The 26708-nt window shown below is 31.2% G+C and overlaps 1 protein-coding gene across 8 annotated transcripts in view; it reads right to left on the reverse strand.

The window, feature by feature from the left end:
• Positions 1 to 3075: 3075 nt before the first annotated feature.
• LOC143083757 (adhesion G protein-coupled receptor L3-like) overlaps positions 3076 to 26708 on the reverse strand; it is a 44983-nt gene continuing 21350 nt past the window's right edge. For 6 of the 8 annotated variants that reach the window (XM_076260080.1, XM_076260088.1, XM_076260125.1 and 3 more), the window contains 22 exons: positions 25724 to 25864; positions 22980 to 23096; positions 21308 to 21411; positions 20249 to 20443; positions 18903 to 18965; positions 17970 to 18081; positions 17434 to 17538; positions 16757 to 16829; positions 16017 to 16128; positions 15582 to 15628; positions 14354 to 14471; positions 13549 to 13652; positions 12665 to 12767; positions 12221 to 12374; positions 11272 to 11341; positions 10097 to 10163; positions 8851 to 8936; positions 7960 to 8086; positions 6434 to 6475; positions 5705 to 5794; positions 5036 to 5192; positions 3076 to 3347 (listed from right to left, as the gene is read on the reverse strand). In XM_076260080.1, coding sequence (XP_076116195.1) covers positions 3328 to 3347; positions 5036 to 5192; positions 5705 to 5794; positions 6434 to 6475; positions 7960 to 8086; positions 8851 to 8936; positions 10097 to 10163; positions 11272 to 11341; positions 12221 to 12374; positions 12665 to 12767; positions 13549 to 13652; positions 14354 to 14471; positions 15582 to 15628; positions 16017 to 16128; positions 16757 to 16829; positions 17434 to 17538; positions 17970 to 18081; positions 18903 to 18965; positions 20249 to 20443; positions 21308 to 21411; positions 22980 to 23096; positions 25724 to 25864 — 2207 coding nt within the window. In that variant the 3' untranslated portion in view covers positions 3076 to 3327. The remainder of the gene's footprint in view (positions 3348 to 5035; positions 5193 to 5704; positions 5795 to 6433; positions 6476 to 7959; positions 8087 to 8850; positions 8937 to 10096; positions 10164 to 11271; positions 11342 to 12220; positions 12375 to 12664; positions 12768 to 13548; positions 13653 to 14353; positions 14472 to 15581; positions 15629 to 16016; positions 16129 to 16756; positions 16830 to 17433; positions 17539 to 17969; positions 18082 to 18902; positions 18966 to 20248; positions 20444 to 21307; positions 21412 to 22979; positions 23097 to 25723; positions 25865 to 26708) is intronic. The other 2 variants (XM_076260115.1, XM_076260105.1) reach the window with 2 other exon arrangements.

Here is a 26708-nt window from a genome sequence, read left to right on the forward strand (position 1 = left end):
CAAACTATACTTTTTATAATTCAAGACAACATGATATGTTTAGTGTATGTTAAACAACATACACATCATATGTAAAACAAAACATCCCAAGTACTTAATCTTCTTAACACAACTTCAGAAAATTTATTTTATTTAAGTAGAAATTACTGTTAGAATACATGGTTTGATAAATTTCATAGTCATGCGTTAATTTTAATTAGTTTCTTCACGAAAAAAGTATCCTCTTACGGGAATTTATATGACGTCATTAGCCATGGTGTTGTCAGTTTATTTTCAATATATGAGTTTGACTATTCCTCATGTATCTTTCGTCCCTCTTTTACAAGTCCTTACGGTTATTTTTTAATCCTTAAATTTATTCATCATAATTTTGTTTTATTTTAATGATAATTTCGTAAATTAAGGGTTTGCTCTTTGCACTAGTGAATAGGTTTTTAAATCAAACGGCCATTTTAAATTAAACATTCGTTCTGATATATCAATAAACGATCATAATAGACGTTTCAGATTAAATTCAGTTATAAGAGCTATGCCGAATCTGTTTGCAAAAATTGACATGTGAAAAACCGAACTTTTTTTGTATAGTCAGAGTTCAAAACGGAATTTGATATAATTGTCATCAGACACCTATTTAATAGAAATCATCGGGTGCTCATGTAAACAACTATAGGTCTCCCTATGGATTTCAATAATAATCACAGCCAATACCGTATTGGTACCTTGAAAAGTCGCCTGTATGAGTAAATGTGAAATCATTTGACAAAACAACATTCTGATTTACGTGAAAATAAATATAACAGCAACCAACGACAACTATAATAAAATGCTCCTTACCTGTTGGTGACATATGTGGAGCAGGATCTGTGTGCATTTTCAAGGTCCTAAGATATCTACCGTTTGTTTGAATGGTTTTTGTTGTGTTAATTTGTGTTACTAAGTTTTTAGTTTTTTATTCTGTTTTGTTTTGTCTTTTCGTCTCTTTTTGTTTTATTTTATTGTGCTGTCAGTTTCTTTTTGACTTATGAGTTTGAATGTCCCATCGGTATTTTCTGTCTATACAGTCTTATAAAGTTGATTTTTTTCTGAATGTATTTTTATCACAATGTTTTAAGGTATTTATCCATCTGAAAATTTTGTAAACATCCCAGATTCGGTAGGATTAAACAACGGTGAGTAAATAGAAATTCAATTATAAAAATAAAATGATTTGGTTAATACTCTCAATATTCGTGCATGTGGGACGAGCTTATATATTAATCATCTTTTGATACATATTGTTCCACTGTTAATCTATGACCACAAGAAACATGGTGGTGTTTTATAGTAGTTAGTTGATATTAAGATAATGTAAATAAATATGGAGGTAAACAAAGAAATATACGAGTGAATCAATGAAGAGGGATAAAAATTAAGTTGCAGATATATATGGGTAAATTTGTAAAAGTAGTTAATATTAAAAGTCTCTAACAAAAAATCTAATTTTTCTTGACAAATTACATGGATATTTCGTTTTTTTAGAAATTGCAAAAAAAATGTCTCATTTGTCGTCACTGTCAACTGTTAACTGTATTTGCTAGTAGTCTACACAAGTTACACTAGCGAAATTTCGAATATAGTGTATCATTTATTTGGATATGATGTATTTTTAAAAATGTGGCTGTAGATGATTAATTTTGTCGTAGATGAATGAAAAATTAGACTCTGTCCAAATCTGAAATTGGTATTTAATTGCTAAAATCTACGTCATCATATATCTGGTGGATAGTTGCAAGTCATGTCACATTTTCTAATTTTATATAACGATAACTGACATTGGATATACATTGGCAAGAATTTGACAATTGTTTTCTGTTTATTTCGTTATTTGGTAGTTTCGAGTTTGGTTTTGTCAATTTGTATGGGGGTCCCTTTTTTAATTTACCTTGGAGCCTGATATTTTTGTCAATATTTTTTTTAATGTGGGATGAAACTGTCTACGAGATAGCAAAGATTTCTCTGATAGAGTTTTGGTTTTGATACAGCAATGTCAACTAAAGGCAACAGTAGTATACCGCTGTTCAAAACTCGTAAATCTATGGACAAAAACAAGATTGGGGTAACAAACTAAAACTGAGGGAAACGCATTAAATATAAGAGGAGAACAACGACACAACATTAAAATGTAACATACACAGAAACGGACTAAGCATTCGACAAAATCCGATGAGAATAACAAATATAACATCAAAACCAAATACATGAATTTGGGATAGAAAAGTACCGCGACACGTCTTATAGTAATGTGAATTCACACTCAAACATAAGAGAAAACAAACGACACAACGGAAACACAACGTTAAAATGTTACACACACAGAAACGAACTATAATATAACAATAGCCATTTTCCTGACTTGGTACAGGACATTTTTAAAGATAAAATGGTGGGTTGAACCTGGTTTTGTGGCATACCAAACATCGCACTTTAATGGCAATGTTAAATATAACATTGAAATGACAACATAATATTATAGGACTACAATACAAATAAATAGGAGAACGTATTAGACAAAGACACACATGATTAATAGATAACGTAGGGCTTCAGGTTTAAAATTCAATACGCCAAAAACGCGCCTCGTCCACACAAGACTCGCCAGTGACGCCCAGATATAAAAAATCGAAAGTGACGTTGTGTTAAATACTTTCAACAACATTTTATTATGTTTTATGTTTAATTTTCTTTTATTAAAAATTTGTACATTTTAAACATTTGAGTAATGCAATTACTTTTACGTTCGTGTTCCTTCCGGAGCACCTGAGATCACCCCTAGTTTTTGGTGGGGTTCGTGTTGTTTATTCTTTAGTTTTCTATGTTGTGTCGTGTGTACTATTGTTTTGCTGTTTGTCTTTTTCATTTTTAGCCATGGCGTTGTCAGTTTGTTTTGGATTTATGAGTTTGACTGTCCCTTTGGTATCTTTCGTCCCTCTTTTACATTGATAGTGTAGTTCGTGTATCGTGTGAAAAATAACATGAGAACTGAAACTTGTAAAGAAGCATAATTTTAGATAACTACATTGTACCAATGAATTACAATTTTCATTTAAGCCATCTTATTTATTATATATATTCATTCATTACATATATTCAAGGGCAAAATACAACATAACACTTTACTATCATTAATACATCAAAAAAGCTAATACAAAGAAACATTCTATAATTCAAAAATAGTAATATCATTAGATTCGATAATGTTTTACATGGTATTTCCAAGAATATGATTATGAAAAACGCATGAAATAACAATCAGGTTCTATTTGTAGAAACTAAGTTTGGGTTTTGTAGTCATGATTCAGTCTCAATGCCTGGAAATAAAAAAAGGAACAATGCATGTAACGTTATCTTAGTTGGAACACTTATTGCAGTGTTCTACACTGATGAAAGCTATCTGCGTTTTATTTGAAAAAAGTGGGTTTTCGGGTATTCTTGTTACACATCATGCATGCATAACCTCAACAAAGTCATAAAAAACAATTTTAATTGTTGTTTATATCGTACTATAAGAAATAATGATCATTATGTTACATTATTACAGAATTATATGTGATTTGATGAAAAAGCAACATCTGTTTATCAAATACCACTTAGTAGTAATCTGTATCTAATTAAAAAGAAATCATTACGTAAGGGTTTCGTTTTAATCAGTTGCTTTAACCCCTCCATATTCTGAATGTGCCTGTTCAAAGTCATGAGCCTGTAATACAATAATTTTTGTTGTTTGTTGTTTGTTATATTTGTTTTTCGCTTATTATTTTGCATTGAGTAAGACGTTAATTGTCCAATCGTTCGAAATAGTTGACATTCATATTACATATTCTTATTTTATATTAATGCGGTGAAAAATAAAAAAAAACAAAAAATATGGCGCATGAATAAATCTAGAACTGTCATTTGCATAATTTTTCTGTTAATGGTACTCCATTTGTTAATTCATTCTCTTATAAATTGCGTATAACGATGCGTGGTCGCTCTAATTTTTCTTTGACGACAGTTTTTCTCAGACAGAACCTTGCTAGCGATATTGTATCGTTGGTTGAATTCTAGGTGAATGTTATGTTGTCATGGAGATTTAGTTCTTGAGGTTTAGCATAAGTTCAAATTACAAAATTTCTTTTTTGATTGAAAACCCATTTCTTGTAATGACACTAAGATTGCCGTCCAAAGTACTATGACAACAATTGTCTTAAGATATCTTATTAAAAAGTAAGGTGATGCTTATTAATTTTGCAAGATTTGAAATTTCCCTGATAAAAGTCTTTCGATAAAAGAGGTATTTTCAGCTGCCAAAATGCAAACATTCCGCTACTTTATAGCAACATTCTAGCATTATATAAGCCTGTTTTGCAATTATAAACATGTGTATAACGAGGTCTTCAGAATAGGATTGAGAAGATTTAAAAACACAAAATGGGACCTCATTGAATTTATTGTGGACCAAATACTTGGATTAAGAAAACGAAGAAGTAGTTAATGATAAAGAAAGATACCAGAGTGAGAGTCAAACTCATAGATGGAAAATACACTAACAACGCCATGGCTAAATCTAAAAAGACAAACAGACAAATAATAGTACAGAAGACACAACATGGAAAACTAAAGACATAGCATTATCGGAATTAATTTCAGTACACCAGCTGCTCATTTATGACAATTAATTTATCCTAATTGATGTTTGAGTCCTATTTTGAAAACTTGAAACAAGCATTGAAGGGCTGACAAAACCCAACTAGAACAAAATGATCAACATCCGAACATTTAAATCAGATGTATGCATAAGGGAGATACATTCCATAAATTGAAATGATTTATAAAATTTAAAATACGATATTAAAATCAAACAATATCCGTATGCTTATTCCAGTACCGAAACAGTCGGCTACTTGGCTGGTATTTAATACGCCAGGGGCTTATATTCTACCAGCAGAGTTATTGATTTCATATGAACTAATGGGCTTATATACATATCAATATTTTGCTATGTATAACAGGTTACCTTCTGTAGGCTCTAAACCTGAATACAGGTTACCTTCTGTAGGCTCTAAACCTGAATACAGGTTACCTTCTGTAGGCTCTAAACTTGAATACTGATTACCTTCTGTAGGCTCTAAACTTGAATAAACTCTTTTACTCGAGACAGTTGTAATGTCGTCCTGTAAAAGAAGTACAACATAACGTCTTTCAATTGATGGCAAGTTTACGAAAGCATAATTTCAGAATCTGATATTAAAATGAATATAATCGAAATAAATTCAATAAAAAAGATGGAAAAAAGCAAGAATATCTAGATAAATGGATGGCTTTTCAACGTACATTTGTAAGACAAAATGAATATCTATTGATGTGTTATGAATATGAACCGTGTGTTGATAAAGGTCGACATGATGAGCCTGAATTTTCACATACTAGTTCAGAAAGTAGCAATCAACTGTAAAACAAAAATGTTACCCTACCCGTACATATAATTATACTGCCGAGCCGACAAGTCTTTTTTCTTTCTATATGCCAAGTGCTATATAAAGTTTGTTATATGACCACAAAGACACGACCTACTGCACACGAGGCGAGCATGAGATCTAAGATACAGGATTATTCAGAAGAATAAAATATTTCTTAATAGCAAATTAAAAAACTAGGTTTTAATACAAATAGTAAAAGTACATACAAAAGCAATTTCGTCGGTTGTCTTTGTTGTACTGGTAAACTTTTCTTTCTTTCGAAACACTGATATTTTCCGTTTCCATGAACTTTGAATCTGAAATATATTTAATTCACTTAATTTCAAGCTGTCTACATGTAAAATTATATTTCTAGAAATTGTAAGTCCGGATTTGTAAAACAAACTTCTGGACGGTTCTGTCAAAAATACAAATTTTAAGTTGTTCCATTTTTAGAAAGATTTCAAAATCAGCATGGCAAAAATGTAAGGCTATCTACACTTACAATGATATTCCCCGAAATTGTAAGTGATAATTTAAAAGTAGAAGGTTTGGCGGGATTCGCCAACAATAAGAGGGCGGTCATGATCAATTTGTTTAATCTAATTAGAATTAATAGATTCTTGAAACACCTAGTGATCAATGAAGTTTGGGCGGCTGGAATACGAAAACGGATTATTGAAAAAATATGAATTCTGCAAAATATCTTTAAAAGATTATAATCTGTTAATTGTTGATTATTTTTCTATACAATCGTCATGCGTTCATATCTCAAATTGATTACTTTAAAACTTGAATCTATGTTAATCGATCTAATTTTATAGTTTAAAGGTGTGTATATTACAGGTTGTTCTGCGTATTCATAGATTTATTCTTAAAACTGATAAATATGCGATAAAATCTTGTATAGCATTTAAATTCATAGTCTATGTACATTGAAGCATCTGGAAACTTACTTTTGGGTTTAATAATCCATGTACAATTAATATCAGCAATCCCTGAAATTATATGATGATATAACTATAATATTAAAATCAATTATTTTATTTATATACTATTTTGAAAATATGGGGATTTTATATACATATCTATAAGATGATACATTAATAAGCAAATATGAATGATGTGTTCCTAATTTATAGTTATAAATCTAGTTATATCTAATTAAAGACCAAATTATAAGTAATTATCAAATATTGGTTCCAGAAATATTATTCTAAAACAAATATTTGTTAGACTTAATGACACTTTCTCTTAAAGCATTCTCTTCCATTTAGAATAGAAATCCAAGCCTGTATGTATATAGCCCAAAAGCATCACCGAGCATCAAAATGCGCATTTGGTTCAGTCACAATGACACATATTACTAGCTCTTGATTGAAACCTTTGTTGTGGCCTGTTATTCACATAGTGTATCTCTATCACAATAATTCGAATAAACAAAACCTGGCAAAAGACATACAGAAAAATATCACTTTCAGATATATATCATGTGACTCAAAAACTAGTCTTTCACAGAGTGCTTGCATCTAACATATTCCTGTGAACTTGTGATTAAGTATACTGCCGAAACTGGGTCTGCTTTTTCTTTAATTTTAAATGTAAATGCTTTACAGTTATATTAAAAGGTATCAAATAAATTAAGATTAAGATGAGCTTCTGTCCGATTTCTGATGTTATTCTTCAACTATTGGACAAATAACAGATAAACATGCAAATAAATGTTTGCTTATTTTTATTTAATTTTCAAAAATAAATTTTGAGAAGCAAAATAAGTTCGCACTATGAGCTTCAAAACCACTTAGACTATTCGTTTTCCTTAGAAAATGACGACTGTCTGTCTTCGTATTGGTTATAAGTCTGTTGAAACGTGAATATTCTTATTTGAAAGGAATCTCCCCCTTGCATAGCTCTTATTTCTTGTCTGGATATGGCTTAAATTTTGATATTCATATTAGCACTGTTTACTAAGCATAATAGTTTTGAAACAAACAAAACCTTTGAACTGTATTTCATGCATTTTTTTCAATATTCATGTATTTCAAACAGCTACAACAGAAAGGTGGAAATCATACATGTGTTTGTCAAGTTCGTCATTACTATTCTAAATGTAACATGATCATGAAAGCGGACCAATCGGCAATCCTCGGGTGACTCCTCTACATGAAAGCGGACCAATCGGCAATCCTCGGGTGACTCCGCTACATGAAAGCGGACCAATCGGCAATCCTCGGTTGACTCCGCTACTCTCCTTTCACAATAAGGTACTGAATCGGCCGAGTTGTGGCGAATAGAAAGTGGACAGCATTAGTTGAGATAAAACTGCCTACCCTTGGTCTCGGTTGTCAGTTTTAATTGGACTTTGTATCAATTGCTCTATATGTGTCTATTCTAATTTTACCTTGTAGCATCTTTTTTCTTTCGTTTTTTGTATAACATTTATAATCAAATTATCACAGTAGCTATTTATAAATGCATTCACCTGAAATGAGTTGATGATAACAAATAAATAACTCAAAACGATAGTATCTTCATTTATAGAAAAGAATCCTAAAGTCCATGTAAATCCGAATAGTGGTGCTAAAACTGAAAAACACCTAAATCCACTTCTACAAAAATAATTATAGTTAGTTATTCGTTTTTTCTGTCCACAGATGTCATAAATAAGATCAAAAGCAAACAAACAATATTTTAAAGAAAAAAGAAACCACATTTTATTTTGATATTCATAGAATGTATTACTGATAAAAATAGTGATACACAAGTTGTTCGGTACATTTAAATACATCATTATGAAACTCCGTCGCTTCAAGTATTTCTCAAATTTGTGATATACCATCTCTCATCCAATGCAGTTCTTATTTTCTGTATGAACAAAACTCGCATGTTAAACAATTCGACGAGAGAATATTCAATCCAAATCATTAAGCGGAGCATGTAAAGTCGTTATTTCGTATCCCAGTTAAAATCTCAGTCGTCAAATCAGTCAGCTGATCGAGTCATACCTTTGAACGAATATTGCGATTATAGAAATTGTCAGTAGATATTCTTAGACAAATTAGCATCACTGATGAGATTTTACTTTTTTAAAAAGCGCATCTGGTGCATTAGAAATGGTACCAAGGATTTCATTGCAATCATTCTTGATCAAAAATGAAAATCGTAATTATAAATAACCAAATCCATTTTTTCATCAGTTACAACATATTAACACATATAAATCATTAGTTTTACGGTTCAAAAGATAAGATAGGACAACAAAATCCAACGGACGGGCCGCAAAACTGTAGTACAACTTAAAATTATTTACACGATTTCCGCTGAAAATTAGGTTACAACTTTATACAATATATATTTATAAAAGAGTACTTACATAAATTTCTGTAGTTTTGTTTGCTTTTTTACAGCTTGTATTGAGAACAGCTTCCGCACAACAAATACAAAAATCATAAAGTTGATCTGGAAGAAATGACATAATTGGAGTATTTTCTTGCATGATCCATATTCTTAATTACTAGACAGATTGCATGGCGGTTGCAGTTTTAAGTAAACTGATAAGACTTGGAGCTTACTTGCAGCCAACATTTTCTTTAAACTAAGGATGGTGTGAAATGCATGCATTAAAAGTCATATCTTGACTTACATCTAAAAATTGACAATTAGGGTCGGTTGAAAACAAAAGAGATGATTTCAGCTTTCCAATTATGAACTTTCCATTTCCAAGTAGCAACATTCCAACAGCACATGCATACGAGGTATATATCTCTCAATTGATACGATATTCCCGTGCTTGCAATTCCTATCATGATTTTCTTAATAGAGGATTGCAGCTCACAATGAAGCTATTAAACCAAAAGTTCCTAATGGTGAAGTTGAAATCGTCCATTCGTAAATTTTACGGAGTTGGTTAACCGTTTTGGAATAACCGTTTCACAAATGATATCGGATATGTTCCTTACGTCGTAACTGCAATACCCTTCCCTTCGTGAATGTGAACTACCGAATTAGACTATTTACCGGATTTGTTATAACATCAGCAACACGACTGGTGCCACATGTGGATCAGGACCTGCTTAACCTTCCGGAGCACATGAGATCATCCCTAGTTTTTGGTGGAGTTCGTGTTGGTTATTTTCTAGTATTCTATGTTTTGTCATGTGTACTATTGTTTGTCTGTTTGTCTTTTTTATTTTTAGCCATGGCGTTGTCAGTTTATTTTCGATTTATGAGTTTGATTGTCTCTCTGGTATCTTTCGTCTCCTTTTAAATGTATCACCAAGTTTTACCCAAATATAGATCTGATTCAACAGTTTGTCATATAAAATTGTTCTTTATGGATTATAAAGCCCTTTTGAGCATTATCATTATGTTATATTAAAGATTTATAATACATTCTTTTATTTCAGAATTTTAGGAACAAAACAAACTCGTCCTGTTCGTTTCTATTTCTTTTAAATTTTTGATGATGAAACTTCTTTTTGGTAGGTAAGTGTATAAATTCGAAATTCTAAATGAAGTATTTCATTTTTATAATTGAAAAAATATGCAACAAAAGCATTCAAAATGTTTAATTGATATATAATGGAGTTTTAGGTATTACTAGTATATTGAAAACTTACAACAACTATTACTGCACAAGGTGCGAAAAACGCCCAAATTAGTCCATTGCTTGTTGATAACCAACAACTGAAAGAGAAAAAAAAGCCAATTTTTTTTTTATCAAATTTGATCATTTCTTTTTTCTAAATAAATAGATAAATCACAAACTTCTCGAAAAGTATAAGCGTTTTGAGAGAAACCCTCAACATAAGATGTATGTTATATACTAGCTTAAGGATGTACTTAGGTGAGGTTAGGTGAAAATTAATAAATTAAGAAGTTAAAATTGATATTATAAGCAGGTAGAGCATCAATTAAGGATAAAAATAAGCTAAAAATATTGATAGGTCATGGACCTCCTTTTCGAGATATTTGAGATTTAAAATATGGCGGGAAAAGGCTGACTCGAACTTTTACCTTATATTTGCATTGGTATTATTAGGTCTCAAAACAAAAGAAATAAAATTAAGAATCTTCTAAAATTTTGGTAAATGACCTTTCATGAGCTATTAAGTCTTATATGAAAAAATAAATGGGTGTTATGGGGTAAAATATTTTACATTGTATTGTATGGAAAAACACCAAGGAGACCGAACATTTGACACAAATTCCAAAACCTCACCTAAGTACATCCTTAATTTTCCAAGATAATGTTTTGATTACTTGAAATGTATTGAAATACCCTTTTTTCTGTGATAATTGCACCCAAAATACTGTAAGAAGAAATGAAAAAGACATTCGTCTCTATATTAAATATATTTAACGCAAAGCAACTGTATTAAAAATGTGCATAACTTCAACACACTTATTTTCAGAAACTTAGGTATAAAATCATGCGGACTTCATTCTATTCATTGTTTGCTTGCATTGTTAAATGTGTACTAGTACTCTTGATGCAATTATCATTTATCGTTCCGCCTTTCAAAATGAACACCATAACTTATTGGTATACAGTCATGTTTTATTGTTGGTGACTGTACTTTTGGTCCTCATCTGTAAATAAATAAAACTAGTCTCCATGCGCATATGAAGTATACTGAAAAAAGTTTATGTATGTTTATAATTATTCAAAGATATATAAAAATGTAAACTTTTGTTAACCACCATTGAAGAATCCAAACTGTCCAAAAAAGTACTTGTTCGTGCCGGGTTTTTTTCGTACAAGTTTCCTGACTTATATGTTATAGGTACTTACTACTTTCCATCTCCGTATCCCTCTAGTTTTGTAACTCCCATCGATATTGCAACAATAAGCACAGGTATTCCTATAGATAAAGACGCTACATTACGTTTTTTTTTTATCATTTATGTACATTGACTTGTAACTTAAAAAACAAAAGCAGCCAGTAGGTTGAGTCAAGGTCTCCCCACCACCTCCCCCATACGACTTTAGAAATTTCCAAAAGTTGGTTATCAAACTTAAGATTCAAATGGTCTTATGTCTTGAGCTCAGTGTTGCCTAAATCTAGAGCTCTCGTGGAAAGGGCAAGCATTTCCTAATTTATTTTTTACATATATCGTGTTGCAAATGAGCAGTACTTAAAATATAACAATAACGGGGGAAAAAATTGATTGTGTGTTTTGTTTGTTAGTTGTGGTTTGTATTGTTCGGGGGCGGGACTAGGAGGTCTGTTTTCGTCAATAGTAGGCACTAACCATTACGTAGAGTTTTTGAAAATATCCCATACAAATCATGCAAACATATAGCAGAACGTATTCTATCATGATACTCTATGAAAACGGTATCATATGTATTTCCTATTCCCAGTTACTGGTGGATTATCGGTCTTAAAACGTATCACAACTTTTTTTCCGGGTTAATTTAAAAAAAAAAAATGGCCTACTTTTTTTACTATCAATAGCACTCTAACCATTTTAATTATTCAAAACTGATTGTTTGCTCTATAATGGTTATCATGTTTCTACCTTTCATCATTTTTCGATTAGCCATGATTTTGTTCCAATCTTTGCACTTAGAATTTGACGTTTCAGTTGTGTTTTATTTATGTTTTCATCCTTTAAAATATACATTTTTTCATATAATGTTATGGAAATTTATTAATTTGCAAAAATAAGCAAGTACAACATCAGTTTCATGATGTTTGGGTAAATAAACGTGGTATAAGAAACATACAGATACTTACCCCATGCAATTGGAAGCAAAATAGGTGATATTGAACGTGGTTCCTTGGATACGGTGGCCAGCATTTTACCATGCACAATGCCTTCTGCAACCATCAAATGTATACCAACCAAGAATAAGAAATGAAGTACAACGGCTACTACCTTGCAAGCGATCTGTAAGCATCAAACAGGAGTAAATAAGATATTAATTGAAAAGAAATAAAAACATACAATGGCAAAACTGTTTTGAATTTTGAAGTTTCTCTCTCTTTATTTAATCAAAATTTTTATTAAAAGTGAATATAATTTTTGGAAACATCTATCATTTATTTTGAATATCATAACATACTATTATATAATCCAAAATAAATTCCTCAATTTATTTGCACATTTCATTTCTATTTCTGTTAATTGTAAAAAAAAAAGTTGGCGATACACATGTACAAATTAAGAATACAAATCACCTTATTATCCGTTCCTTCTATTCCAGCTAAAAATATCACATAAGCTAGGAGGAAAACTACGGCCATAGTGACGAGAATTTTTGACTTGTCAGTTGGAACATGTCTTAAAAATAAAAACAACAACAGTTATATATAAGTTATTTAACTGGAAGCTATATAATATCAGAGTGCTTCTGATGAATCTAAACATTCGGTTTTCTTCTGTTTCGAGAAATTATTGTTTTAAACAGCTTTTGATTTTTAAAATGTATATTGAAATTGTAAAACAATGTGTCAAACAGTGGATATCTTAGAATACCATAATGATGAAGTGTGATAATTGATTGACCAGATTTTTTTGTGTGTGTTATTCGTGATATGAGCACCAATAATTGTACCAGCATACTGGGAGAGGATCTGACGAGTTTGAGTTCAAGTAATCAATTTTGGTATTAAAATCGGTTCAAAATGTTCATTCTTAAATAGTCTAAATAGCTTCTAAAGACATAGCAAAAACACCACTAATGAGTATTTTATCATAAAAATATAAACTCGATAACAGGATCCTTAAAATTTTAACCAAAACAATCAAGTTAATGAATCAATTGAATTATTTTAATGGATAACTGATTTGTGTCGGGAGTGTTTTGCAAAAGTATTTAAATTTATGTGAACATTAAATAATATTAATGTTGAAATGCCCTTAAAATTGTTTTACTCGGATATATCTAGAAACGTTGTCTGCATAAACTAATATGAATGCAACACAATTTTCTAATATTCCCTAGAATGTCCGAACTTTTTTTAAAGTATTCTACGATTGTTTCTGAAGGATGGCAAAAAAAAGTTCGATGTAGATTTTGTTACCAAAACATTGACTGATGAATGTATATTATTAAACTTACCTCCACTCCATAAAGTATATTATCAACAAAACGACAAGAGCAGCAATGGATACTGAACAACCAATTTGTGTAATAATCCCAAGATATTCGTCGTGATTGTCTGGCTGTAAACATAGACATATATGCGATAATTAACCTTTACAAAGAATTTCTAGATAAAGTGGTATAATTATCAAAGGAACTACTATCCATCATAGCCTGGTTTGTGTTGTTTGAATTTGATGTTTCATTTATGTCTCATAGAATAGGAGACAATAAAAGAAAACTAATGTTCGAAGAAAAAAGATGTTCCTGGATACAGTTGCTGTGTTCTGTTTTTTCCAGTTTTCCAGTTGAGTTTCCTTAGGCTTCAACGTACATATACTATAATTGATAAACGGTATTACAGAACAGAGCATATTTATAAATATATCATCAGCTAACCAATAATACGAATTATCATGTGACAAAGAAACTGCTTTAAAGCATCAATAATTGCACAGTCTCGTGTTCTCTTTATATAGTTGTACTTCAAATTGTTGTGAAATGGCTTTGATGATTTAGTGTATCTGACCGTGTGGAAGCATGTTCGCCTTAAGTAGTGGGCAATTAAAAGTTTGCGTTGTCTATTAGGCTCTTAAAACCTGTTCACATCAAAGCGAAAAGATAGGATTATATCCAAACTAATGTATAAAAAAATTTAGAATTATCATTCTGTACAAACAACAATTATTATTATAACAGGCATGTGGAAATATATCTTCAACTAAGCTGTCGTTTATTCGATATTTATATAGCTATTATCAATAAAAGAATGAATACATACTATTTCATATAAACTCAACAGAACAGCAAAGTTTGTCAAATGAGTACTTGTACATTCTGTATAGGTACTATTCTGATGAACAGTCTTTAATCCGTTTGCTGACCAAAAACCATTTTTCCTTTAATGATAAACAAGTTTGTTCGAAACAACAGGCGATCAATTTTCCCGCATAACAAAAGGAAATTTAATAGTTACGTTGATAATGATAAAACTCAAATTTGGAACAGACATGAAACTTGAGTATAAAGACATAACGTCCCCAGGCTTATTATTAACTAGTACTTTTGGTCATAACATTGTTCCAAATTTTACATTGCACTGATCAGTATGGTGATGTCTTTCGCAGATTTAATTCTAACTTATAAATTACTTCAATAGGGTTATGAAAAACAATTGGTTTATTAGACACCAAACCCTTGACATATTACAGATTCTCATCTTTTTATTTCATTTCATGCATTTTTGGTTAGATTCTCGGTTCTTATTATTCTAGTTTCAGGTGCGGTATTGTGCAGAACAATGATTGTGTTTTCAATATTATTTCTCATTTGTATAACATTCTATGTCTGTTATAATTAGATTGCGGTTTCTGATTCCACCCATTGTATATCATACCTCCTATTTGCTATGTCATACAAAGTAAGTTTTTTTAACAGGATTCAAACAAAATTATAACAGCTGTTATCGTTATCCAAGCTTTTATGCTTTTCACTGAAAAAAAGATGTCGTAGGAACAAAACGTCCGTCCTATTGTACGTGTCCATTATCGACGTCGTATGGTCAGTGATGTCGCTTTCGGTGAAAATACATTGTTTATTTAATGTATGGATGAACAGTTGTCGTTATACACATTGCATCAACTATCAACTATCATATATATATTCATATGATGAATTATTGCATTAATGTTTGACTGTGGCACATACTCAAACTCTTTTTGAAGCTGATACGATTCAGATTGGTTATGCCTTTCGATTCTAAAAGTCGACACATAGTGTATTAAACACTCAATCGCTTCTCCACGTAGCAGCAATAACAAAAAGTAATAGCACTTTGATTGTTGATTTTTTTCGAATGTCGTTTGATGCTGAAAAGTATGTTTATTTGTTATTTTTATTCATTCAAAAAGTTGACTTTTAGAAATTGACTCATTAAACAGTACTTTTCTGTTTTGCTTGAACGACTACTTTAAACGAAAACTCCCCTTTTAATAACTAATTAGACTTACTCCAAAGTGTAATCCCAGAACGAGCATCTAACTCCTTCGTCGTGAATCTGAAAAAAGGTTTGGCGATTATGAAATACTATTTACCGCAAAATATTCGAAATATTCGAAACGATAACGCCCGGGTTAAAAAATGTGAAATAAATTTTATATCTAGTGAATTTAAATAAAATACTTAACTTTGGTTGGTTTTTTTTTAATTAATCATATAATACACATTAAATAAATAAAGAAGTATACTCTATTTGAGACATAGTTGAGGAAGTCAAGGTGTGAGTTTTAGTATTTCAAGAACTTCAAAAGCCTGTGTCACCTGTTGATATATTCCTTCTGCATATAGTTTTAAATAGTTTGTTTTCTTATTTAAATAAATCCCCTTTTCACAACATCTATCATTTCTTATCATGTACCTATCAAATATGCTATTCTATATATTACCTGATCATATTTGAAGTATAGATATAATGGTGGATTCAAGCTAAGCATGTCGATTCCTGGTAGAGCCAGTGAAAGAACTGACGTTATCACTGTAATGTCCTGACCATCGACACTGTTATTAAAAAATCGACAAAATATATTAAAACTCGCAGATCTATATCTTATACATTTCAAGTAAATCGAAATTATAAAAAGTCTTAAATTAACAATTCACGATGCATTGGCTCGATAATATGTTTAAGCATTTCGGGTGTATTTCGTTTAAATTCAGCTATTTCTTAAAGCTAGCAGAAAAATATGAAACAAATGTTTAAACTGGAAAATGCCTGTACTGTCAATAAGAAAGTCAGCATGACAGAAGATATCAGTTTTCTAACTTTGAGCGTGCACACAAAATGATGCGGGGTTCATTTTAAATATCTTATTTCTTACAGTACAGAACAGACTTAAAAATCGTTATAGGAAAACTTAAAATCAAACATAACCCTATAAGAGATAAAACAAACAAAAATAAAATATCATAATCATGCGTATTTCTCATGTTAATAGCAATTAAGTCACCGAACACATGAAATTGGTTGCTGTACTTCATATATCATTTCATGACGAAATATAATGAAAACATGTTTTTTTGGCAAAATTCAAAAAAAGTCATCCAGAAAAAACTTGTTTGAATAATGTTTCAATACATAGATAACAGACTGTATAGTTATTTACATAATTCTTTTAACTAATATTACCTTGTTTTTCTTGGCAATAACTGCGCTATCGTACTATAATGAATTGCTATGTATCCTGTTGTATTTGTTCTTTCTACAAATATACATCTTTTTTTTTAATGATTCTCCATTTTTTCAATACCATTGAACATTTTTTTCAAATTGGTTTTAATACTCTTCTTAAAACCATCGTTTGATATCTCGAATACCCATTTTTCTAATGAGTTAAAAATTTCAGGGATCTTATTAAAATGATGGAAAAATTAAACAAAAACGTAGAGGAAAACCTGTATTTAAAAAAAAAAAAAATTTGTTTATAAGAAGTGAAGGTCTTCATATTAACATTAACGGTGCCAATTTTTCTGCACCAGATGCGCATTTCGACAATTCATGTCTCTTCAGTGATTCTCGAGGCTAAAATATGTAAAATCCAAAGCTTATATAAAAGATGAAAAGCTATAATCCAAAAGTTCCAAAAAGTATAGCCAAATCCGTGAAAGAAATCAGAGCTTTGCATGAGGGAGATACATTCCTTAATTTATAATAATTTTTAATATTTTGAAACAGCAAATTTAATAACACAAAAAAAAATCCGTATTTTCATGCCAATACCAGAGTACTGGCTACTGGGCTGGTGAAACCCTCGGGTGGTAAATGAGACTCAAATTAATGATACAAAACAATGAAAAAATCAGTACCTTTTAAGCTCTCCTTAGCTAGGAAGAGACGGTCGTCCTTGCCAAGTGGTTGATTAAATGCGTGGAAAGTTATGTTTCCTTCGTTGTTTCGATTTATTTCTACATCTAAAATGAACATGTTACTAACAATGAATAATCTTTAAAGCAACTGAAAATGGTAAACGATAAAAGTTAAGCAATGTTAAACATTATGTAGGTTACGACATTAACAAATTCAGAATGTATCTGAAGAAAGGGTATGTGATATCGATGAATATTTAATCTATCAACTTTCAGGTATGATAAAAGTTATATTCCATTCGATATTAATGATAATCACATCTAAATATATTACAACATTATATTTTAAATGAATGTCTTCAAGCCTTTCTTTAAAAAAGTCTTATTAATCTTAGATAAAGTATTAGAATCGAGATATCATGATCTACATCTGTTTTTGTCTTAAAGTAGCGTTAAGTCTATTGGTTTTTTTTTCAGATTTTTAAAGTTAAAGTTGGTTTAACCTTAATGAAATAATGTACAAATAACTCAATTACCCAAAGATGGTCTTGTAAACAATGTTTTATTGTTGTTTTGAAGTGAATTAAATGCAACACTAGCAAATGTTGATGTTATGTTCAATACTTTAGCTGCGTTGTTATCTCCAACCTGTAAAAAAGGAATTCTTGTATATATTATTAACGGAATACGAAGCACAATGTGTTCAAGTATTGAATAAAAGTGGAATAAGAAACAACGATAATGAAAGTAAAACAAATTCATAAATCATTTCCAGTTTGTTCTTATTACAAACTATAAAGTTTTTATCCGATTCGTAGTTGACCTTGACATTACAAGTAACTTAAATTACAACATAAAAGCTATCTGTAAATAAAATAATACTCCCATGGCTCAATGTGACTCTATATGAAATCCATTGATCTGTGGTTAATTTTTATACTATTATGCTGGTATCTACAGAATCGCTTATTTAAATATAGATTCCACAACTGCAACAAGTGTATTACGATATTTCTTGACTCGAGACAGTTAAATTTTAATATTTAAAGCGCGAGGCTTGTCGAGCTTTTTAAATAATTGAAATTTAACTGTTGAGAGTGGAGAAATATCGTAATACACGGCCACGGGTTACAGTGATGGAATCTGTTTCTCTTATGATTTTTGTCCTTCCTTTTCTAAGATTTGAGGAAATGGGTGTACACTTGATGTGACCGGCGTCATCAGGCATGGTCGCCTTTTTTCGTGACGTCAGAATAAGAAAATTCAGAAGAAAACAAGAAAATTTAACGTCACAATTAAATTTCAGCCAATCATTTGCCAAGAACAGATTTTTTCACTAGTGGAGAGAAATATTTTCCTCACACCGGTCAGGAAATGTGAAAATAGCACTTAAATTAGAGAAATGATGATTAACGTATGTCGTATATAAGCATAAGCTTTGTATCTTTTATGAACTTTTGAATATATACCTCTTGCCACAAATTTGTTGCCGTATCACTGGACAATAATGTATTTGTAGCTGACAAGTAAGCCTGAAAATTAGAAAAAAAAAACAATGTAGTTATATTAAATGCATAGTATACATCATGTTAGGGAAAAGCATGTTGTGCTTGTACTATTATGCGATCACTGTTTCTGTTATATTTCGTATAATATGTACATCTTTAAGTTCAAATTATGTTTCTACCTTCCCATTTTGGTAAAAAAAAAGTACTTGAAATTAAGAACCGTTTACCTTGTCACATTAAATTGCAAACACAAGTTTGTATCGCGAGTTATCTGCTGAAAAATGTGAAAACAAAATTATAGTTCATGTGTTTTAATAAGGGTAATTTACAGAAACATTCGTTTCATTTTTTTCTTGTCCACAGAATTTTAATATACAAAATGTATACTAATTCAAACGGTAAACATAATTTAACAGAATACAATTATTCCTATATTTTAATGAAATGTATTTCCAAGTAATCGTTAAGTAAAATACAAAGAACATATTCTTGTATAACAAGAATGTGTTCCCAGTACACGGATTCCCCATCGCATTATCATTTTCAATGTTCAATGGACCGTGAAAATTGGAGAAAATCTAATTTGGCATTGAAATTAAAAAGATCACATCATAGGGAACATGTATACTAAGTTTCAAGGTGATTGGACTTCAACCTCATCAAAAACTACCTCGACCAAAAACTTCAACCTGAAGCTGGACTAACGGACCAACAGACGAACGGACGAACGGATGCACAGACCAGAAAACATAATGCACATAAATGGGGCATAAAAACCATAACTGCTATTTTTTTATTTTCACTTTTTTGCCAGTTATCGGACTTATCTCTTATTCATATTTTTCATCGGTTAACTTTGATGTACGAGACTTGTCACATCTTTTGCGGTTTTCCTTAATCTGACACATGATATAACGTAATAGTTCTGTATGTATGATATGAATTATACTTGTAAAAATTACACAGCACGGTCTGGCATATAGGAATTTTCCATTCAAACCCTTTAGTATAATAGACATTACTTTTTAACGAAACTTAGAATTAAAACAGATAATGTTAGACGTTAGAGACAAATAAAATGAAAGTCTGCTAATAAGAGTTTACTCTAAACTCTAATATGTATTTGTACATAACAAATGATGAAAATAAGGACGAAATAAAAGAAAATAACGACCTTGTCGATACATATAGTTCAGACAAATAAGATACAATGCTAATTCATCTCTTCGAAATGTCTTAATGTGTAGTGACTGTCTTTTATCACATGGTAAATATAACATTGTATATCTTTTGAAGAGAGCAGTTACCTCTGTTTCTGGTAATGATATATTTCTACTTTTTGAGGAGAAAATATCAGTGGTTTTCTCCAGAATTATAACTCCACTGTTGATATCTCCTGTAATCAACGAAGACTGGTTGTTTAAGGAATCTGTAGTATTCGAATATATTCTCAGGATCTTTACGATTGACACATCTTGAAATCCATCATTTACATTTTCTAGCTAAAAGAATAAAAATATAAGTAATTGGCAGTTTTGAAATTTGACATTGCATGCGTCTGAATGATTTTTCTGCTGCTTCTTTCATCAGTATAAATATAATTGACCAGAACAGTACTACATTAATCCGAAATCACTTATCCACTTACAAATTGAGATGTAAGGTATTAAATCATAATTTATTAACCTAATGAAACAAACAATCTTGTTATTATTGGACATAATTTTAGTTCTGTTTTTTACTGGTATTTATGGGTTTATGCTTTAGTTTGACAGTTTCTGAATAACGATTCATAAGCTACAGATATATAGAGTATGAAAATATGTGTTCTGTGATATCTAGCGTCTGAAAGTGAAGGGTGTCTTTACTAATTATAAATATGGGTGCAGTCACGTCCGATTTTAAAAGGTGTCGTTGTTCCATATAATGAGAGCCACACTTTTACAATAAAGCAAATTAAGTTATCATAACGGAGTTTTGTTTGTCCATTCGTATGTCATTTATATTATTTGTTGCTGAACAATACATTCTGAATTTACGATTCATTTTCAATTTGGAACTAGGAAAACGGGCAAAAGACAAATGTAGTAAATTCTAAAGGCATATACTCTCCTTCCCTCATAGTAAATTGATACTGGTTGTAAATATAAAGTATTGGAATTATATATATTGATTTGGTTAATCTCATTTTTATAATTACAGATGACAATTTCTGAAAATTTACAAGTATTCCGTCAAATGGTAATTTCAAAAGGCCAGGTTGATGACTATCCGACAAAGACTTTTAATTTAATTGCTTGTTAGTTGCAGAAGGTGCTTTCTTCAAACTTTTTTTTTATCCCAGTTTGATATAATTTTTTTCTTACTTGATCAATCAGGTTTCTGAAGATTCGTCTTTCACAATTAGTTACATTTGCTGTTCCCCAAACTCCGGAATTGCCTTTTTGGTTACATTTGCGTGAAACCATCCCTACAAATAAATGCACTTCGCAATCAGTTTTAACACATCAACGTTGACGAAAAGGGACATTGTGTGTCAACAAACAGAGCAACAACGAACAACTAGTCATACAAAAAGATTCATTTTAACTTGGTGAATTGAAAAGGAAAACATTTTATTTAGAAAAAAAAAGTTGTTCATGTCAAGGAGACGTTCACCTATCATAAAGATAAGCAATGTTAAAGGCAAATTTTAAACATAAACTTGATTTCAGATCATAATAGGAAAATAAACGTTGACGTACAATTTGTATCTGTATTGTCCTAAACCTGTTTAAAATGAAATATTTGTCAACTACTAGTAGGCATTTTTAGAAATAAAATAGAGAAAGGAAATGGGGAATGTGTCAAACCGACAATAACCCGACCAAAGACAACAGCCGAAGGCCACCAATGGGTCTTCAATGTAGCGAGAAACTCTCGCACCCGTAGGCGTCCTTCAGGTGGCCCCTTAAAAAATATGTATATTAGTACAGTGATAATGGACGTCATACTATCTCCGAATTAAACACAAGAAACTAATATTAAAAATCATACATTAGAAATGTTTACATGTATGCTGTCATGGTGAAATTATTCGCTCAAGTGTGAAGATCCTCATTTAAGAATACCGGTATTAATATAATTGTGAAGTCTTGAATAATTTTACTACTTTTGCAATTTCAGGGTAAACGTATATATTTGTACTTCCTCTTTTTTGTCAGAGACAATGATACCTTTCAAAAATTGTTGTTTTGTTCAACAAAAAAATATCAAAAATAAGTGTTCTACATATCATCATTCATTTATAAAAATATCGATCGTATTGTGGTTCAAAGGTACTGAAAGAAGAGGTTGCATATCCACACATTTTCGTGAATCACCTATCATTTTAATTATCGAGCAATTTTAATACTCTTTAAATAGAAAATTAATATCATCAAGCAAATAAATATAGTTTAGAAGACTGTCACTCAGATGATCACATCAAGATACGTCGAAATATTGTTTATTAATAATGAAATATCATGTAGATAAACACACATATATATTTGAAAATAGAGGCAAGGGAGAAGCTGGGGTTAAAACATCATTACAGTCATTTACAAAAAAATTTACCATATATGTAACTTAAAATAAATTGATACAGATATTGAAATATTGAATTAACTCGCATACATAGACAAATTCGTCGCCAAGACAATACAAATTGTTCTTCTTATTTGTTGAACTTACATGTAGCTTTGACTGTCCCTTTGGTATCTTTCGTCCCTCTTTTTTGACAAATACAATTGCAAATGTATTTATTATTTTGCACAACGGTTCTGTCTGTTATTAAATGCCATGTTCGTGTTGTTTATTCTTTAGTTTTCTATGTTGTGTCATGTTAACTATTGTTTTTCTGTTTGTCTTTTTCATTTTTAGCCATGGCGTTGTCAGTTTGTTTTAGATTTATGAGTTTGACTATCCCTTTGGTATCTTTCGTCCCTCTTGAATATTTGATATTGTTAATTTGTATAGGATAATACAATTTATATACAAGTGTAATGTTAATCCTACCATCAAATCCTTCAGGACATGGCGAGAATGCTGTAAGGCCTACGTTTGTCGCGTTCCAAGTCATATTGTGTGTTCCAAAAGTGTCTGTGTCTGTTTCAGGTGCACAGAATGGGGTAGCTGCAATAAAAAAATGATCTGTTGGTAGGACTTTCCCATTACTTGGTAATCTGCAATCATCATCACATGTGAAATGTCATTTGACTTTTCGTTTAGACTCAAATTCTTTACAACATGGTTTTTTGGGGGCAATTTTGTTTTTCAATATTTGGAATATTTTATGTTTTATAAAACAAATGAAGGGTATCACCACCCCAGTAGCCAGTACTTCGGTACTGGCATGAAAATACGGATTTTTTGTGTTATTAAAATTTACTGTTACAAAATGGTTTTAAATTATTATAAATTAAGGAATGTATCTCCCTCATGCAAAGCTCTGATTCCTTTCACGGATTTGGCTTTACTTTTTGGACCTTTTGGATTATAGCTCTTCATCTTTTATATAAGGTTTGGATTTCAAATATTTTGGCCACGAGCATCACTGAAGAGACATGTATTGTCGAAATGCGCATCTGGTGCAAGAAAATTGGTACCGTTAATTTTATTACTACCACTGGGTCGATGCCTCTGCTGGTGGACTATTAGTCCCCGAGGGTATCACCAACCCCGTAGCCAGTACTTCGGTACTGGCATGAAAATACGGATTTTTTTGTGTTATTAAAATTTACTGTTACAAAATGATTTAAATTATTATAAATTAAGGAATGTATCTCCCTCATGCAAAGCTCTGATTCCTTTCACGGATTTGGCTTTACTTTTTGGACCTTTTGGATTATAGCTCTTCATCTTTTATATAAGGTTTGGATTTCAAATATTTTGGCCACGAGCATCACTGAAGAGACATGTATTGTCGAAATGCGCATCTGGTGCAAGAAAATTGGTACCGTTAATTTTATTACTACCACTGGGTCGATGCCTCTGCTGGTGGACTATTAGTCCCCGAGGGTATCACCAACCCCGTAGCCAGTACTTCGGTACTGGCATGAAAATACGGATTTTTTTGTGTTATTAAAATTTACTGTTACAAAATGATTTAAATTATTATAAATTAAGGAATGGATCTCCCTCATGCAAAGCTCTGATTCCTTTCACGGATTTGGCTTTACTTTTTGGACCTTTTGGATTATAGCTCTTCATCTTTTATATAAGGTTTGGATTTCAAATATTTTGGCCACGAGCATCACTGAAGAGACATGTATTGTCGAAATGCGCATCTGGTGCAAGAAAATTGGTACCGTTAATTTTATTACTACCACTGGGTCGATGCCTCTGCTGGTGGACTATTAGTCCCCGAGGGTATCACCACCCCAGTAGCCAGTACTTCGGTACTGGCATGAAAATACGGATTTTTTGTGTTATTAAAATTTACTGTTACAAAATGATTTAAATTATTATAAATTAAGGAATGTATCTCCCTCATGCAAAGCTCTGATTCCTTTCACGGATTTGGCTTTACTTTTTGGACCTTTTGGATTATAGCTCTTCATCTTTTATATAAGCTTTGGATTTCAAATATTTTGGCCACGAGCATCACTGAAGAGACATGTATTGTCGAAATGCGCATCTGGTGCAAGAAAATTGGTACCGTTAATTTTATTAATACATATTTTGTTAAAGTTTTCATAGATTTATTGTGCATCATCATTCTTTCAAAGACCTACCCACTCATTCTTGTGAGGCTTGATATTGCCGCTCAGATAAAACAAGTTCGAAAGCCAAAACAAGTACAAAGTTGGAGAGCATTGAGGACCAAAAGTTCGAAAAAGTTGTGCCTAATACGACTAGGGTTTTCTGCCGGGGATAAGAACATACTTATAATTCAGAATAATTCATACTTTTACAAACAGTAAATTTTTATAAAATAACTATATAATAGATATACATGATAGATGTACTAAGAGTATAACCATTCAGTAGTCATTACTGGCTTTGGAACTGACATGACTCATATATTTGGTTTTTCCTTTTCCGTTCTTTAATTAATCTTATTAAGCAAATAATGTCCTCGCTCTCATTCTGATCTTTGAATTTCTGTAAATATAAACAATGCAATTTCCCATCGGAACTCCCTTTGCGGCTAAAACAGTGACGCTTTTATTATGAAGTATCGTGAAAAATCATATCCTAGAATGGAAAATTGATATGCACTACTATTTCATTCAAATGGCAAAACATATGGTTGTGAGGCATATATTCAACATTTATATGATAAACTGATACTAAAAATTATGTACTACCCCTACATTTTCTTTTTGCCTACTTTAATATTATTTGTTCACTGCAATAGTATGCTTCTATACTGGTAACAGTCCCACGTTATGTCTCAATGAAACATATATAGAGATCTTGCATGTCAACAAATCAAATTATCTATGAATATTATATATCTCTCCCCAAAAGATGCGTGGTTAAAGAAACAGCTGTAATTAAAAAGTGCAAACTAAAGTAGTTTTATGTTTATACTGGTCAGGTAGTTACCAACATTTTCAGGTAATTAAACACGTTCGCATTTTTTCTTTCTTATTAATGGATTTAAATGTTTCTGGAACAGGTTTAACATCCAGAAAAGTGATTCGGAGGAACAAAATGTATAGGGTGTTATTTGTATTAACACAAATATTGGGTAACTTTGCCAACCTGATGACGAAAAGGACCAGCGGTGTTAAAACTATACGTAAATGTCCTACCTTCATCAAAAACTGTAATATGGATGTTTTTTGTAAATGTTGACTGATTCTGAAGCTGCATTTCACATCTAATTGTAGTACTGACCATTAGCTGAGTTATATTCAGTTTTACTTCGTGTTGGTATTTTTTTGGACTTTCAGCTAGGAATAACAATAACCAAAGTTTTGATGGCATGATAACAGAGCTATACGAATGGCTGGTTGAGACCTTCGCATTTTCCCTTTAATCTCTTATCCATTGTTTTTTTTCAAACCTTATTATCTTAGATGTTTGCAATAACGATTGTATATTTGTGATTGATAATAATACACAATAAACTGTTATCACAGAGATATGTTTGGCTTTTTTGTAATTTTGATAATGCAAATGTTGAAATTAAAATAACATTATACCTTAACATGTAAGTTTTGCAAATATTCAAAGTCAACGAACCATGACTGAAGGTACATGGCTGAATAATCTCCATGGAAATAAGATGTGCGAATGCTAATACAACTGCATACCTAATACCATTAACTGATTTTATGTAGTTACCTTAAAACAAACCTAAACACAAACTAATACATGTAAACTTAGCAAAAAAGTCAATAAACCTTAACTGAGGAGGCGGGTCAAATAATCTCCATGGTAATGAGATTTGCCAATGCTTATACAATTGCATACCAAATATTATTGGCCTACCACTAGTGGTTCCCCATAAACCAACCAAATCTAAAACAATACATAAAAAGTAAGCAAAAGTTTCAAAATCAATAGAACATAACCGAGGATGCGGGGCCAAATAATACCATGAAAATGAGATATGCCAATCCATGTACCACTGCATATTAATTATCGTTAACTTACCACTAGTGGTTACCAATAAACTGACCTAATCACAAACTAAAACATAAAACTAAGCAAACATTTCAAAGTCAATTGACCATGACTGAAGGAACGGAGTCAAATAATCCCCATGGAAATGAGATATGCCAATGGTTATAC

Source organism: Mytilus galloprovincialis, chromosome 1 (assembly GCF_965363235.1).
Source record: "Mytilus galloprovincialis chromosome 1, xbMytGall1.hap1.1, whole genome shotgun sequence".
Lineage (NCBI taxonomy): Eukaryota > Metazoa > Mollusca > Bivalvia > Mytilida > Mytilidae > Mytilus > Mytilus galloprovincialis.